This window comes from Piliocolobus tephrosceles, chromosome 2 (assembly GCF_002776525.5).
Source record: "Piliocolobus tephrosceles isolate RC106 chromosome 2, ASM277652v3, whole genome shotgun sequence".
Classification (NCBI taxonomy): domain Eukaryota; kingdom Metazoa; phylum Chordata; class Mammalia; order Primates; family Cercopithecidae; genus Piliocolobus; species Piliocolobus tephrosceles.
Genome location: NC_045435.1, coordinates 79,545,672 through 79,563,610, shown reverse-complemented (window position 1 = coordinate 79,563,610; position 17,939 = coordinate 79,545,672). Strand labels below are relative to the sequence as shown.

General features: G+C 39.9%; 1 protein-coding gene across 1 annotated transcript in view; it reads right to left on the bottom strand.

The window, feature by feature from the left end:
- Positions 1 to 17,939, bottom strand: part of ARHGEF3 (Rho guanine nucleotide exchange factor 3) — a 205,178-nt gene that overhangs the window by 143,704 nt on the left and 43,535 nt on the right. The window contains exon 2 of the mRNA XM_023201063.2: positions 16,838 to 16,900. Within this exon, the coding sequence (XP_023056831.1) occupies positions 16,838 to 16,900 (63 nt within the window). The remainder of the gene's footprint in view (positions 1 to 16,837; positions 16,901 to 17,939) is intronic.

Here is a 17,939-nt window from a genome sequence, read left to right as displayed (position 1 = left end):
GGAAGGAAGGAAGGAAGGAAGGAAGGAAGGAAGGAAGGAAGGAAGGAAGGAAGGAAGGAAGGAAGGAAGAAAGAAATCAGCCAAGTGTGGTGGCCTGCACCTGTGGTCCCAGCTACTCAGAAGGCTGAAAGGTAGGATGATCACTTGAGCCCAGAAGGTCAAGGCTGCAGTGAGCTGTGATCATGCCATTGTACTCCAGCCTGGATGGCAGAGTGAGATCCTGTTTCAAAACACAAAACAAAACAAAATAAAACAAACCCCACTTTTCTTTATTAGCATGATTAAGCTGAGTAGATCATCAGGTCCATTTTTAGGTCCATTCAGCACCTCCTGTTTAGTTTTTCCCTGTCTTGGAAGCTTATAATCAATAAAAGGTATTTTCAACCAAAACCTTATTTACCTTTTCCAAGTGAAATAAGCTAAACACGCAGGGCAAAAGGGAGACTAAAGATGGTGGGCTAGTATGACCAGTGCCCTGTGTCACATTCCTAGGGGAGGCTGCTCCACTCACCCTGGAGGGAAAGTAGGGAAGCATTCCACCTTGTCCAGCAGGGAGAACCTGGCACATTCCTAGCTCCAACAATGCTGGGTCTCCTCGAAGTGGCTCCTGTATTTTTCTCACAATATTGAGAATGCTGAAGCGGCAAGGCTTACTCATATTTCAATGTAACAGCCAGAACATATTCTGGATGAGATACAAAAGATGTACTGGTACTTTGCCGTTTCTATATCATCTAGAATACACTCCTTTCCACAAGCTTGGATAAACAAGCAATGTATGCTGACTGATAACTCCTTACAAGCATCTTTCATTCTGTAACCACATGGTGGGCACGAGGCATAGTGTTGTGCACTCAATAAACACCCGTTAAGTGGAAAGGAATTGAGACTTAAAAGTGCGATGTTTTTCATTTTAACAGAAAATTTCCATTCCTATCATGATCCTGAGAGATCTTTCCATACCAACTGAGTTAAATGTGAAAGCACTGGTGTTAACAATTCCACATCCATATGAGATCATGTGTACATTTCACATTCCTTCTATCCTCTTGTCTTAAGCCTGACTTATTTACTAGCTCATAAAAGCCTGGCATTATTTTCACCTATTTTGCTTTGTATATCACAAGGTCTCTTCAGGTAGACCCTGATTTTGCCTTTTGTTTTACTTGTTTTCTTTAAAAATGAGAGAAGGCAAATATGTATATAGAGGAAGACATGTTCTTAAAATGTTGCCAAGATAAATCCAGTTCATGTTTACAGTAACCTTCCAAAGACAGCATGTAACATATGAACAACCAAGTGGCCACTCAATCATTTATCCAACAAATGTTTATTGGACACACAATGCCAGATACTGTCCCAGATGTTGATAATATGGCAAAAACAACAAAATAAACATTATATTCTACTTTGAAGAGAAAAATATAATAAATTTTTAAGATACATAATATGACAGGTGATGATAAAGGCTATGAAGAAAAAATAAAGTCAGATAAGAAGAGAAGGGAGTGCCATGAGGAATTAAAATGCTATTTTTTTTTTTTTTTTTTTTTTTGAGACAAGGTCTTGCCCTGTCACCCAGGCTGGAGTGCAGTGGAGAACTCATGGCTCACTGCAGCCTTAACCTCCTGGGCTCAAGCAGTCCTCCTGCTTCAGCCTCCCAAGTAGCTAGGACCACAGGCACACCACCATGCCCGGATAATTTTCATATTTTTCATAGAGACAGGGTTTCGCTGTGTTGCCCAGGTTGGTCTCGAGTTCTTGGGCTCAAGCAATCCTCCTGCCTCAGCCTCCCAAAGTGCTGGGATTACAAGTGTAAGCTACCATGCCCAGTCTGGAAATACTATTTCACATAGCAGGACAGAGGAATTCTAAGAACATCTGAGCAGAGAACTGAAGGAAAATGAGGAAGACCAGGTTGGAAGGCCCTAGACATCCAGCCACTGTGGAGATGAAGAGGGCATGACCATCTGGAGGAGGTGATAATGGCTTGAATCTGGCTGTATTTATCAAACCATCACCCCATTGATCACATCTGCTTGGATATGAATGAAACTTTACAGAATAAAATCAATAGCAGAGGCATTTTCTTAAATACTACTAATAACAATTTACAGAAGTGGCTCATTTAAAACAACCTCGTTCTCCCTAAAATGGAACAGTACCCCACAACCACTCCACATGAACAAAATGAAAGGTCCTCTCTAGATGTAAAAAATCCTAGCGATGTTTCTTTGAAACTCAATGCTTCTAGAGCTTAATGCCTAACTGTAAGGAGAGCACAGATGCAAAGCCCACCACAAAGTATAATTTCTCAAGGTTGGTTTTTACATAAAATAAAGTGAAGCACCTTCCTGACTGAACCTTCGAGTTAACCAGCTAAAAGCAAATACGTTAATTTCAAGGATATTCTTTTTTTCTCTCTTTTTTTCTTTTTCGAGACAGAGTCTCACTCTGTTGCCCAGGCTGGAGTGCAGTATGGTGCGATCTCGGCTCACTGCAGCCTCCACCCGCCAGGTTCAAGCAAGTCTCCTGCCTCAGTCTCCCAAGTAGCTGGGATTACAGGCGCCTGCCACCATACCACGCTAATTTTTGTATTTTTAGTAGCAATGGGGTTTCACCATGTTGGCCAGGCTGGTCTCGAACTCCTGGCGTCAGGTGATCTGCCTGCCTCAGCCTCCCAAAGTGCTGGGATTACACTGCGCCCGGCCAATTTCGAGGATATTCTAAGAGAGAAAAAAATTACCAGAAAAGAATCTATAGTAAAATTTCTTTCAAAACCAACTAAGAGTCAAAATTGCTCCCTTAGAGAAAGGAGAAAAACAACCATGGGTACAGCTTAGATGTGCCTTCTCTGTGCTTGGTTAACTTGTTTCAGAAGCAAGAGTGCAACCCCCGCTTGTCTGCGATGAATGAGTCTTAAGTTTAGCTTCTTTCAGTGGCCCGTGTATGACGTATGGCAGAGCTCAGTAAATGCCAGTTGATTGAATTAGTGGATGCACTGACTGAATGCACTAAAGAATGAACAAATTAACTCATTAATTCTAAAATAATACATATTTTCTTCAATGGAATTTATATAGAGCTGGCCAGCAAAACCATCCCTTTCCTCTGCCAAATAAAGACAAAGACTCTTTAGATTTATTGATTTTAGTGCTGAGTAGAGGATTCCAGTTTTGGAAATTGATATTTTGAGGTACGTGAGGAGTTAAAAAAAAAAAAAAGTTCCATTTACAGTATTATAAGGGGAAAAGGTCAGTCTGTTGGGAACAAACCCATTCAGGTTTCCCTGCAGGATTGCTAAGGAGTTAATCCAAACCTGGCATTGTGACCACTGAAGATAAGCCCATGATTTGTTTTCAAACGTTTCACCTTCAATACCAGCCATGAATGTTATGCTTATAGAGAAACCACCTGCTCATACTGAGTCAGTTCTCTCCATAAAATGATCAGCACATAGCAGGGTAAGTTAAACAGCAGGGTAGAGGAAGACACACAAACCACGAGAATTCTCCTGGTTACTTCATTCTTTTAACATTTCTCTGAAGTTACCCAAGAATTTCAGTGTCCGTCAAGTAATGTAAAATTCTATGCATGGTAAGGTCAAGGGCAAAAGTCAACACATCTCCTTCTCTTCACAGAGAACAGGTATCAGACACAATTGAGAAAAGTAAGAAAAACAGAAAAACAGCTTCTGCAATTGAAACCAGGAATATATAACCAGATCAAAGATGAGGCTTCATATAATTACTTAAGTCATTTAGGGGTAAACTCAATTAGCTGGGCATGGAAGTCCAGATGAAACTTCCTAACCAATATTATTTCCATAATTTTCAGATGGACAGACCCAGGCTACAGCCTAGAAAAAAAAATCAGAAACAAAAGTATTATTTTCTAGTAACTTCTTACTGCAAAAATCTCATCAAAATAGTATTAATGATAAACTGAAAACATTTTAAGACAGTTGAAAGGTAAACCTTGTCAATATAACATTCTTTAAATTCACAACTACAATTTATATATATATATATATATATATTTGTTTTTTTAATTATGGATTACATAGAAGGAATATACTTCTGGATATATAAGTTTAAGAGTTGCAAACACTGTTATTTAAATGGAGTGTACCTTACTACTTGCTCTGGGGTGTAGAGACAGTCATTGTTTGTTATTGGGAAGTACTGGACACAACAAAAATGTTTCTCAATGGAGAACTGCGTTAAAAATAAACTATACCCATCTGTTTTATGCAATAATAAGCAGCAGTTTCAAAGAATAAGATAGAGCTTACACTAAATTAATGGATAAACAAACTGTGGGACATCTATACAATAAAATATTTTTCAGTGATAAAAAAGTAGTGAATTACCAAGTCGTGAAAAGACATGGAAAAATCATAAATGCATATTACTAAGTTAAAGAAGCCAATCTGAAAAGGCTATATACTGTATGCTTCCAACTATATGGAATTCTGCAAAAGGCAAAACTATGGAGAGAGTAAAGAGATCAGTGCCAGAGGTTAGTGAGGAAGGGGAGATGAATAGGTGGAACAGAGGATTTTCAGGGTTGTGAAAGTATTCTGTATGAAACCATAATGGCGGATACATGTCATTACAATTTTGCACAAACCCATGGAATGTACAAAACCATGAGTGGACTCTAATGGAAACTATGAACTTTGGTTGAAAGATGATGTCTCAATGGAAGTTCATCAATTGTGAAAAATGTTGGAAACTGTTGAAAATGTTGGAAACTGATGGAAACTGTTGAAACGGGAAGACTACGTATATATCGATTTAGGGGCATAAGGGAATGCTCTGTACTTTCCACCTAATTTTGCTGTGAACCTAAAACTGCTCTGAAGAAAAAGTGAAGTCTACCCTATATAGAAGAAAAACTTAAAGATAAGGCATTCCTCCTTTTGCTTTCTGAGGATGCCCTATTCTGTAACTGAATAGCTTTCAATATACTATCTCTTCTCACAGCCATAAATAAATGAATAAAATCTATTTAAGAGGGGAAAAAAAGCAAGTTGAAAATTAAAATAGAAACAATGACAACATGTCCTCAGAAAGCCATCACAAACTAATTTTTACATATCTATTTATCTCTCTATCTAACTCTATCTAAATATCAGGAAGGAGACAGTAAACTGATCAATATACCTGAGGAGGTAAAGTGGGACTGGGGCATTGTTAGCTCTCTATCTGCTGTTTGATTTTTAAATGATAAGACTGTATACAGTGTTACTTGTATAATTAAAAATAAAATCGTTTTTCTCTTTAAAATATTCACTTTATATTTTATGCTAAAGAATTTGACAGTAAATTAAAGATATCAAGACATTTTACCCCTAAACACTTCCATATTCATCTCTAAAAAATAAAACATCTTTCTATCCCCAAATTATTTTTTCAACAGTAGAAGAAGCAGAAAAGATTTTCTACTAAAATACTGAGGTGGCTCAAGTTACCTATTTCAAAAAGCAATGTGTAGATGGGCAGATGAAGCATAAAAAACTAAAAACTAAAAACAAAAACAAACAAACAAAAGATTTAAAAAAGCAATGTGAAGGACCAGTAAGCTAAACTGTTCTCAAGGAAAAATCTAAACACCAAGTGCTGAGAACTGATTTCATGACTATTACATGGTCTTCCTAAAAACAACTTATATAATGTTTTACATTCTTATCTTTACTAACACTAACAATCTCATATACCAACAGGTCAAAATCTATTATACTTGTATTTTTTGCAGTCATTTGTATTACAAATGTAATGTAATAGAAAAGCTTATTATAACAGATTGTCTTAAGCAGAGATTCATAATCTAGAATTCTCACACCCTCAAGGGTTCACTGAATAAAATTCAGAGCATCTTCAAGCTTGGATGGAAAAATGAGATACATCTTTATTTTCACCAATGATTGAAATTTAGTATTTCTTTCCAGTAGGAATGGCGACTACACATCACAGAAGCATTCTCAGACCTGTGACTGTCAACATAGAAATCACTATATTTTCAAATGACAGTGTAGTTGGTGTAGGTATTTCAAAATATCATTTATTCTTATTCTTATCATATCACTGAAGGTGTATTAGTTATTAGACTTGTTGCCAGATGTTACTTAATGCATTAAGAAGCACATGCTCTAACCATAAATTTGTTTTTAAACGTTTTTATAACTATATTTCAACATAACTGGTTTGCTGTAACCTTGTGAATTTTGCTTTGGGCACATATAAACAGTCTTTGTGGGGAAAGGGGTGTTCACAGGTTTTGCAAAATACCAAAGCTCAGGAATCCCTAGAACTTAATCTCCTCATCCCCACAATTCCATTCTCCCAATCTAAGGACTATCCACAATACAGTGTATGCTCTTCCATACTTCTTCCTTTATATAGATAAATGCATATAAACATATAGGAGCATAACATATATAGCATGTGTTCTGTAACTGCATTTTACACTTACATTCTCAATGCATGTACAAGTCTATATAATTTGGATATTCATGCTGTTTCCAGTTTTGGCTATCATAAACAATGCTGTAATAAAAATCCTTATATGCCTCTTTTCATATACTTTTTATTTTTATTTTTAGATGGAGTCTCGCTATGTCGCCAGGCTGGAGTGCAGTGGCATGGTCTCGGCTCACTGCAATCTCCCACTCCCTGGTTTAAGCGATTCTCCTGCCTCAGTCTCTCGAGTATCTGGGATTGCAGGCATGCACCCCTACACCCAGCTAATTTTTGTATTTTTAGTACAGACGAGGTTTCACCATGTTGGCCAGGCTGATCTCGAACCCCTGACCTTGTAGTCCACCCGCCTCAGCCTCCCAAAGTGCTGGGATTACAGGCGTAAGCCACTGTGCCTGACCTCATATACTGCTTTTTAAAATTACACGATCAATTCTATTTATGGAATACTTGTACTAATAACAAAGACCCCCGAACTTAACAATAAAGTTGATTTTGTATAATAAAATCAATAGCAACAATAGTTTTTTGTTTGTTTGTTTGTTTGTTTTTTGTGCTTATGATAGGCCAGGTACTAAGTACTTTACATAAATTAACTTATTATTTTATTTTATTTGTTTGTTTTTAAACAAAGACAGGATCTTGCTCCGAAACCTAGGCTGCAGTGCAGTGGCATTATCTTAGCTCACTGCAATCTCTGCCTCCTGGGCTCAGGTGATCCTCCCCCCTCAGCCTCCCAAGTAGCTAGGACTACAGGTGCATGCCACCACACTCAGCTAAGTTTTAAATTTATTATTTTTTAAAAACATCAAACAAGTTTTACTTTTCTGCTATGTGGGTTTTTTTTTTTTTTTAACTTTTAAGCTCAGGAGTACATGTGCTGGTTTGTTACATAGGTAAACATGTGTCATGGGGGTTTGTTATACAGATTATTTCAACACCCAAATATTAAGCCTAGTACCCATTAGTTGTTTTTCCTGATCCTCTCCCTCCTCCCTTCTCCCACCCTCCACTCTGATAGCCCAAGTGTATGTTGTTCCCCTCTATGTGTCCATGTGTTCTCATCATTTAGCTCCCACTTATAAGTGAGAACATATAGTATTTGGTTTTCTGTTCCTGCGTTAGTTTGCCAAAGATAATGGCTCCATCCATGTCCCTGCAAAGGACATGATCTCATTCTTTTTTAATGGCCATATAAATTTTTTTTGTAGAGAAGGTCTCCCTATATTGCCCAGGCTGTTCTCGAACTCCTGGGCTCAAGCAATCCTCCAGCCTCAGCCTTCCAAAGTGTTGGGATTATAGGCGTGAGCCACCTCACCTGGCACGAATTAACTCATTTTTATCCTTACAACTTTAACACAGGGCATTGTTACAATTTCAGTTTTACAGGTGAGGAAACTGAGGTACAGAATGATGTTCACTCTCTAACCTCCTGAAGTTTGTAATTCTGGTGATAAATTCCAACAAACAGGTGTTCTGGGGCACAAGCACCCTCATTTAACAAGGGCCCCATCAAGGTCACTTTGAGGGGGAATGAGAAAAGGTGAATATGCTAACTTATACTTTGTTATATCATCCACATCTGAGAGTGTGTCCTGAAGCTCCTTGGAATTTCTTTGTCACTGTGCTTTTCAAGAAGTGAGTCAAAGATAAAAGATCACAGCAACTATCATCTACCACCTAATCTATTAGGCCAAAGGCAAGATGCAATGTGTCTATGTGAACACTCAAAGCACAAGTAAATTTGCCATCAGAGGTGGCAGCATCAGAACAACCATTGGACCAAACATAGGGTGTCTGCTACCTTAGCCCAAACAGTTTCACAGACAGCAAGAATAGACCATAAATTCAAACAAACAAAGAAAAATGACGACAAGTTAAATATAAGCATGTGCTAATGAAGACTCAATCTCAGCTAGATGCCTGGTCTCCTCGGTGATAAGAGCATTATTAACCTCTCCCACATAATTCATCAAGGCCCCATGCTGGCCAGGGCAAGGCTAATCTCCCCAGTTAGCAAGTTCCAGAACAGACCAAGAGAAACAAAACCACAGAAATGGTATCTTTTTTAATTATCTGGACTCTGCTGAGCAGAGATAAAATAAATCTCGCAGCTATTCTGTGCCTGGTTTAACATATCCTGGCAATGAAACACCATTTAGCTTAAATGAGACAGGAAAGCTTTTTTTCCCCTCTTCTATATCAATGCTTGTGCTTTGGGCATGCATACGACAGCATAAATAACTGGAGTGCACAGTTAATGGAAATTTGGGGATGCCTGTCATAAACCTCAAAGCAACTTTGTCAATAAGACCAGCTAGCTGGGCGCGGTGGCTCACGCCTGTAATCCCAGCACTTTGGGAGGCCGAGACGGGCAGATCACGAGGTCAGGAGATCGAGACCATCCTGGCTAACACGGTGAAACCCCATCTCTACTAAAAAAAATACAAAAACTAGCCGGGTGTGGTGGCGGGTGCCTGTAGTCCCAGCTACATGGGAGGCTGAGGCAGGAGAATGGCGTGAACCCGGGAGGTGGAGCTTGCAGTGAGTGGAGATCGAGCCACTGCACTCCAGCCTGGGCAACAGAGGGAGACTCTGTCTCAAAAAAAAAAAAAAAAAAAAAAAAAAGACCAGCTAAAAGCACTAAACATCATCCAGCACTGAAAGCCAGGGAGCCAAAATCTTTCTTCTCCTCTCCTGTCCTGGAGGTGATGTGGGGAGGCTACGGAATCAAACCATCCTGGGCTTAAATTTACAAATGGCTAGAGTAGCATGGCTGTGAGAGACTCATTAGATACATAGTGACAAGAGCAGCTACTGTTGATTTAGTGCTTACTATGTGATGGGCACTGTGCTATTATACATTTTATTATTTAATCCTCATGTTACTGTGACTTTGAATCAATTGTTTATCTCTCTGACTCTCAGTTACCTCATGTGCAAAAAGGGTATGATACATTCCATTGTCACAGGACCATAGTACTGTGAGAATTTAATGAGGTATTTGGAAAGCACAGAGCATATGAATACTTAATTCATATTAGCATGCTATAGTATGCTATTTACTAATATAATAGCTATAATTAGCACTGTGATTGGGAGGACAGGCCTGAGACTCAGATCCAAAAGCTATGGTATTTGCTAGCTGTAAGGCCTCAGGCAAGTTTATAACTTCTATCCACTCCGTTTGCCTCATCTCTAAAGGGATAACATGAGGATTAAATAATAAAATGTATAATAGCATAGTGCCCATCACATAGTAAGCACTAAATCAACAGTAGCTGCTCTTGTCACTATGTATCTAATGAGTCTCTCACAGCCATGCTACATAAGAAAGGACTCTAGCCATTTGGTCCCTTCCTCCCTGAAATTCTGATTAATATTAATCCCAGGAAAACCATGCTAGTAAGAATAATACTGAGCATCTCAGAATACCCATATAAGTAACTCAATCTGAGACTCATTCATTCATTCATTCATTCACCCATCCCAGACATATTTATGGAGCATCTATGATGGACACTATGTATTTGCTTTGAGGGAATTCGCAGGCTATTGGTGAACTTATAAACAGATCACTTCTATACCATGAACTACAAAAAAAAATCAGGAATAGCCTTTTGTACACCCGAGTGAATGAAGTCCAAAAGACTTCCTGGCATCACACATCTGAGAAAAATATGTTCATCTCATCTTCTGCCTTAAATTTTTAAAATTCTATCCCAACCCTCCTTTTTTTGGAAATGCTACTGACTTTTAAACATTCATCTGTCCCTTTCTTTCAATTATTCATACAACAGAAGAAACTTCAAGCATACCTTCATTCAGTGTTAATTCAGCACCTGCTATGGGCAAGGCCCTGTGCCAGGTGTTGGGGATATAACAAGAGTAGAACACAGCCCTCCCTGTGAAGGGCTCACAGCCTGCCTCTGAAGGTGAAATGGAAGCAGGCATCACAGTGCTGGGTGATAAAGACTAGGACAGGGACACAAGCGTGTGAGCATGGGGTAGTGGTGGTAGGGAATGGCTGCAGGGAGAGGTACAAAGGAATCCTGCAAAGTCTGGGAGCCTCTTAGAGGAGAGCTAGATAAGAAGGGTAAGGGAGCACGAGCCAGGTGAAATGCGGGGAGAAGAAGGAACAGCAGGCCTTCCACACACGGGAGAATAGCATGTGCAGAGGCCCAGGGACAAGATGGAGCATGACGAGTTTGAGAAACTGAAAGAAACCCAGCATGGTTGGCCTGCATGTGTAAAAGGTGGAAGGGAGTGGTTCAGGAGGTAGGCAGGCGCCACATGGTGCAAGGCTTTGGAAGCACAGTCTGGGAACCTGGAGGCAGCATGGCATCTTGGAAAGATGCCCCTGGCTGATGCTTAGAGGGCAGACTACAAAGAGGCAGGGAGGCCAGTGAGGAGGCTGCAGAGATGCTGAATACTGCTCAACCTCAATGAGGGTCTTGCAGTCATGTTAGTGAGCTCCAGAAGAGCCTCCTCCACTGTTGGCAGACCATAGCTCAGCTCTTCCTCAACTACTGCCCTTAGGAAGAGAGGGAAGGGGTGAGATGCAAACATTTGCCATGTGGATTTCTGTGTAGATTTCTCAAAAGGGACAGAAGAATCCCAATACAAAGATCTCAAAAGCACTGAGAGCTATGAGCACATTCTTCCCAAGTATTCCTTGCCAGGAGCTTAAACAGGGCTCATCTTGATGGTTGCAAATCAGCAAAATAAAAATGCAGGAAGAATGTGAACTCCAATCCTATCTCACCCCAAGTGATGGTCCAGCCACGTGCTCCCATGGGAAAGCTCCAACAGCATAGAAAAGATGCCCCACCATCAGCTCCATCCACACCAGCTCCATCCCCACCAGTCAAGAGAGGAGTGTGGGCCCTGTCAGGGGCTCTCCTAAAGGGTGGCAGGATGGGTGGAGGGGGGAAGCAAATGTCCCACCTCAAGTCACAGTCTTAGCAAGGGACTGGCCATGTAGTGGGAAGAGAGAAGGACCAGGGAAAGCTGAAAACAATCTCCCACGCCTGTGAGATTCCACACAAGATACTCAACAGCTCTAAACTTCATTTGTACTTCATTGCCAGAAGCAGAGGATAAACCTGTTCACAGATTGTAAAAATATTCATACTCTTTTAGCCAGGAATTTCATATCTCAAACTTTATCCTACTGATAAAAGAGATTACACAAACATGTTCCTGGATGCCCATCAGCATTACTTGTAATAGTGAAAAGTTGGAACTTATCTAAATACCCAGTAAAGGGTCGGTGGAATAGATTTAAATTAACTCATTTGATAAAGTACTCCATTGTCATTAAAAATAATATTCTTACAGAATATTTCATAATATGATGACATGTTCTTAATATAGTATGTGAAAAATTCATGAATAAATTAATTTGTACTATAACCCCTTTCTTTTCTTTTCCTTTTTTTTTTTTTTTTTTTTTTTGAGATAGGGTCTTACTCTGTCACCCAGCCTGGAGTACAGCAGCACATTAACAGCTCACTGCAGCAACCTCCCAGTCTCAATCGATCCTCCCACTTCAGCTTCCCAAGTAGCGGGGACTACAGGCATGCATCACCATACCTGGCTAATTTTTAATTTTTTTGTAGAAACAGGGTCTCCCTGTGTCGCCCAGACTGGTCTTGAACTTCTGGGCTCAAGTGATTCTCTCACCTCAGTCTTCCAAAGTGCTGGGATTATAGGCCTACTGTTTGTGCCTGCCCGATCTCAATTTTTAAAAACTATGTATGCTTATCTAAATTTTAAAAGCATATATATATGTTATTTAGGGATACATATCCATAGCAAATTTATGGACATGCAAAGCAGAAACAAACATCAAACTCCACAAAGCAAAGGTTTTGCAAGGGTCTTTGGCATCACTGTTAAAGGCGTATTTCTTCAGTTGCATTGGTAGCTACATGGGGTTTTCTACTATCTTTATACCATTTGTATGTCTGAAATATTTCATAACGAAAAAAATATAAAGGTTTGTATATAATGACAGGAAGGAAATTCATCAAAATGTAGCTATGGCTTTGAGGTGGGATTGTCAAACTATTGTTCACATTTTCCAGTTTTTCTAGAGAACATATATTCCTTTTTATTTTTATATTACTTTATCATTGGAGGCTATTTTTATTTCCACCCAGAGCTCATTTGTTTTATGAGAAAGAATGTGTAGTGCTGAGCTGTGCTCTGCAGCAGGAGCTCTGGCACCAAGGGCCTTTCCTGTGGTGACATGAGCTACATCGTCTCTCGCCCATTAGAATTTAAACTAGAAAAGTGCTGTGGGGGAGGCAAGCTCCCTGAAACCATCCTACTCATATCCTCTGACGTGAGAGGAGATTCGTAGGTGGCTGCTGGGAGCCTTCTCCACTCGGCAGATTGCTCTCAAAAGTGTACGTTGCTTTTTATTTTCCCTCAGAAATAATTTGTGTTCTAACCCACCAGGAAGTTGGGGGCCCAGTCAGGGGATTGGGTGAGGCGGTGAGGCAGTGAGGCGGTGGGAAAAAATAGTGACCGATTATATCATCAACTAACATTGACTCTCCAGTCAGAATTCATTTTTCAACAAGTGCTGGGAGTGGAGAGTCAGAAAACAATTATTTGGAGATACGTCACCCATCATCAAGCTTTAAGACCCTTCCAGTTTCCTCTGTAACAGAAACCCTTAACATGGGGTCTTGACTGGGATCCATGAATCCCCCGAAATCACACATCAATCTTGTAAAATTTCCTGTGCTATCACCAGATTCCCAAAAGAGTAAGTGATGCATCCCTCCAAACAATCGAGGATCCCTGTTCTGTAAGAATAACGTCAGTCATCCTGAAGGGTGTCTGAGTGATGATAACATCAAACATTCTATAGGGCCACGGAACCAGGCTGCACAGTAAAAGGTGAGTGGCAGGCGGGCAAGCAAGCACAGTTTCATCTGTATTTACGGTCACGCTCCATCTTTCTCATTATCGCCCGAGTTCCGCCTCCTGTCAGATCAGCAGTGGAGACTTTAGATTCTTATAGGAGCACACACCCTATTGTGAACTACGCATGCAAGGGATCTAGGTTTTGGTCCCTTATGAGAGTCTAATGCCTGATGATCTGTCACTACCTCTTGTTACTCCCAGATGGGACTGTGTAGTTGCAGGAAAGCAAGCTCAGGGCTCCCACTGATTCTACATTATGATGAGTTATGTAACTATTTCATTATGTATTACAATGTAATAATAATAGAAATAAAGTACACAATAAATGTAAAGTGCTTGAATCATCCTGAAACCATCCCCTACCCCACCCGGTCAGCGGAAAACTGTCTTCCATGAAACCGGCCCCTGGTGTCAAAAAGGTTGGGGACTGCTGCTATAGGGCACTTACTTTTTAATCAAAGGGGGATTTAGTCTATGTTAATATTTCTCAACTTTAAGTCCTAGAGATATTTCTTTAGAAGAGGTATACATTAGGCGAGTTCACTGTTTCGTTTTGTTTTATAACCCATCAACAGTATTTATCAAGAATCTACTGTGTATCTAGCATTGAGCTGGGACTCAGTGAAAACTTGACTATGATCCCCAAAGACCTGTTCCCTCATCTAGCAATTTCTTGTTCAAAGCACGTATCTGGCAAATGTCTTACGACTTATTAAATGGAATAAAAATTGAAAGTTACTCATATTACTTTCCCAAACCCTCGCATCCTCTGGTATGAGTCAGCCAATGGGACCCACCTTTTTTTTGAAGATACTTTCCACTACACATAGAAACAGTCCGAAAAAAACTTTTCAGTAATACTGCCAGTTAGCTCAGGGATAGTGACTCTATTGGATATCATCATTTAAATGCACAAAGATAAAGTTCCTTTGAGTAGCCTGCAGAGGTCATTTACTTATTAGAGCAATTAATTTATTAGATTCAGATATTCATTTCACCATTGTTGCCTTAATGGCAAAACATCTTCTCCAGTGTGGCTCTATCTATGATTTAATTCCATTCAACTCATCTCTCCAGAGTGCCTACTGGGAGAAAGTTACTTAAATTTAGTCACACTCCCTCCATGGCCACATCTGGATCTGTCACACCCTCTATCATCTCTATATGACTCTAATGGTCAGTGGAATCTGCAAAACAGCAGTTTTCATGTTCCTACAACAGTTTCTAGAATTCTTCCCAACTTCTGCAATAAATGGAGGAAACTCAGCCCTGTTTGCCAAGATTCAGGAAAAATGCCAGGTAAATCAGAAATGAGTCTGTCTAGAGTTGAGTCCCTAAGCATAGGGATCGGCCATGGTGGTGGTAATGGAGTAGATTCATCTTCTATACAAGTCTCTTTACTATGACAAAACATAATATATGAGAAAAAGAAAAAAGAAAACATCATCCGTAGCTGCACAAGGAGAAAAGAAGCCAAATTATCCACAGGCTTGTGACCTTGATGGGAAGTCAAGGCTATTGATAACAATCAAGACAAAAATCAAATTATAATTCATAGTTGTAAACAGTCCTTTAATACAATGTTAGTGGTTCTTCGATAAAAAGCATCTAGAGACATGCCTTCTGGAAAAATGGATATCAATAATATACTTGGGGAAAAATGTAAGACAAGGCATAATCTTAGAAGTGACCTGGATTGAAGTCTTGCCTGAGTCATTACACCTCCAGGGCTTCCACTTCTTTATTTGCAAAGTGAAGGGACTGGAATACATACATGGTGGCTAAGGGCTCTGTAAATTCTGACAGTCTTTAAATTCTGAAAATCTTTAAATTCTAAAAGTAAACTTTCACAAAATTAAAAAGATTCAAACACACAAAAAAATCTTGCTGCTGCTAAGAGAAATTCCATAGACTTCACTTGTCAATAACAAAATATTCAATGAGTAAAGTAAAACCCAGAGGAACATCATCTTTTTGTTCTGTTCACCATGGCAACCTAGTAAACTGGCCCAACTCCGTCAATCTGAGGGTCTAAAGACTGGAACAAACAAACACCATATGGTAAAAGAGATGCTGAAGTACATTAATTAGTGCCAGTTCAAGCTCACTCCATCATGGCTGCTTGCACCACAGAAAACTCTGCAGTAATTAAAAATAGCTTAAAAAACATTGTTCACACTGGTAAACAATGTTATCAGTTGAGTACCTGACAATTCATATCTAATGAGTTTCCTTTTCACAATGGTTTTAGAAGGCCTGATCCCAAACCTTTTTTCTTTTTCTTTTTTAACAAATGAAGAAACAGAGGTTCAGAGAAAGGAAATGACTCATCCAAGGTACACTATTAATTATAGGTAGAGCCAGAACCATGACTCAGTTCTTTATTCCCAGCTTGGAAGGCTTCTCATCTCATAAGAGTAGCTTTCATGGTCTCCATAGAGGAGAGCGAGCAGGGCCTAATGTTACATGGATCCACAGAGCACAGTGGTTAAACCACAGGGACATGCAGATGATGAGTTGACAAGGGGAGCCCAGGGAGGGCCTGAATTCCTACTCCACCTCCCAGGCCCTGGATAATGACGGCATCAGAGGCCAAGGTAGGCTTCCCAATTGCACCAGTGGGGAGACAAGGTGGCCACACAAAGAAAGCTATGAAATTAAGCATCCAAGGGCATGTTCTGAAACAAAGCCAAGGAAGCTTTTCCACCTTGATCATCACCAACAGTCTACTACCAAGACACTTGAGCATCTTCTACAAACTTCTGATTAAAAAAAAAAAAACAATGAGGCAAATATTTAGTGGGTGCCCAGTATGTACAGGTAATGTGTTTAGTATTCTCACTTTTATTATTTTATTTGACCCCCTCCCAAATTTTGTCAGGTTAAGTCTTTTCATCCCTATTTTCCAGACGAGGAAACAGGTAAGGAAAGGTGTCACACAGATGATAAGTACAGAATCTGGACTCAAACTAAGATCTGCTGATCCAAAGCCACTCACTCCACTATGCTGCTGGAGTCTTCTTCTGGCCTTTGGCCCATCCGGCTGCCTGAGCTGGGCCAAGCCACTAACTGCCCTCCAAAGGGGGACAAACATCTCTTCCATCTTCTGGAACCAGCCTCTAAAAGAGCACACTCGTATTTATCTAGATTCTACCCAAATGTACTGAGTTCATAATTCATTTTATGAGAGAAAAGACATAGGCAATAAACAACTTAGCCTGGAAGTTTAAGTTGGCCACATAGTTTTCTCCAGTGAAATAAAATATTTTTCACTTAAAAAAAAACTTTCCCCCAGGTCACAACTTCCATAGTCAGATCCTGTGCCCACTTCAAGCACACAGCATATTATTAACAAATAATCTTCAGAGAAGAGAGATGCTCTCGGCGCCAGCGGGGGTAGAAAGGACTATACTTACACTTATGTCGAGACTGCAAAGGCTAACAGCATCTTCATCTTGGGTGCTCTGTTTCCGTTTTCGCTGCAAAACAAATGAAAAAACAAAGTTCAAAGGTAAGTAGGGGTTATGGCTTTGATTAAGGCAAGAAAAAAGCAATCAAACAGTACATGCAATCCTTATCATTTCCACCATGTTACCCAAAACCTGTAACCAAACTATGTAAATGAACACTTCTTTTTTCTTTTTTTGGAGCTAGAGTCTCTGTTGCATAGGCTGGAGTGCAGTGGTGTGATCTTGGCTCACTGCAACCTCTGCCTCCTAGGTTCAAGTGATTCTCCTGCCTCAGGCTCCTGAGTAGCTGGGATTACAGGCACATGCCACCACACCTGGCTAATTTTTGTATTTTTAGTAGAGACAGGGTTTCACCATGTTGCTCAGGCTGGTCTTGAACTCCTGACCTCGTGATCCACCCGCCTCGGCCTCCCAAAGTGCTAGGATTACAGGCGTGAGCCACTGCGCCCAGCCTGTAAATGAACACTTCTAAGACAGCCTAAGAAATTATGAGAAACTATTAAGCTCTAGGATAATTGGTTTGTGTTACTATTTTTATGTGTGCTGTTATAGTTTGTTTCTTTTTGAGTTCCATTTTTTTCTAAATGTCTCCATATATCAAGGCACAGAAATTTAGATACAAAGTTCAGATTATGACTAACTGGGAAGAGGAGATTAGATTGGAAAGAAAATCTAATTCACTTGAAGACATTCCATTTTTAGAGCTGCTTTGTACTTAAGTAATTTAAACTTTGCTCTAAACCATATCCAGGGTCCTAATGTAATCACAGAACTCTAATGTTGGAAAGAAACTCAGACATCTTCTCCAACTTTCCTGCTTTACAGCCATATGATTTTTAAAAAGTCATTACTGGGACTGAAGATAACTGCATTTGAAGTGAATTTGTAAATTTATGACCACGGCAGTCTGCCAAGTTAGGTGTAAAAAAGTATGTTTTTCTTTCTTTTCTCTTTTTTCTTTTGAGACAGGGTCTCCCTCTGTTGCTGAGGCTGGAGTGCAGTGGTGTGAACACAGGGCACTGCAGAGGCTGGAGTGCAGTGGTGTGAA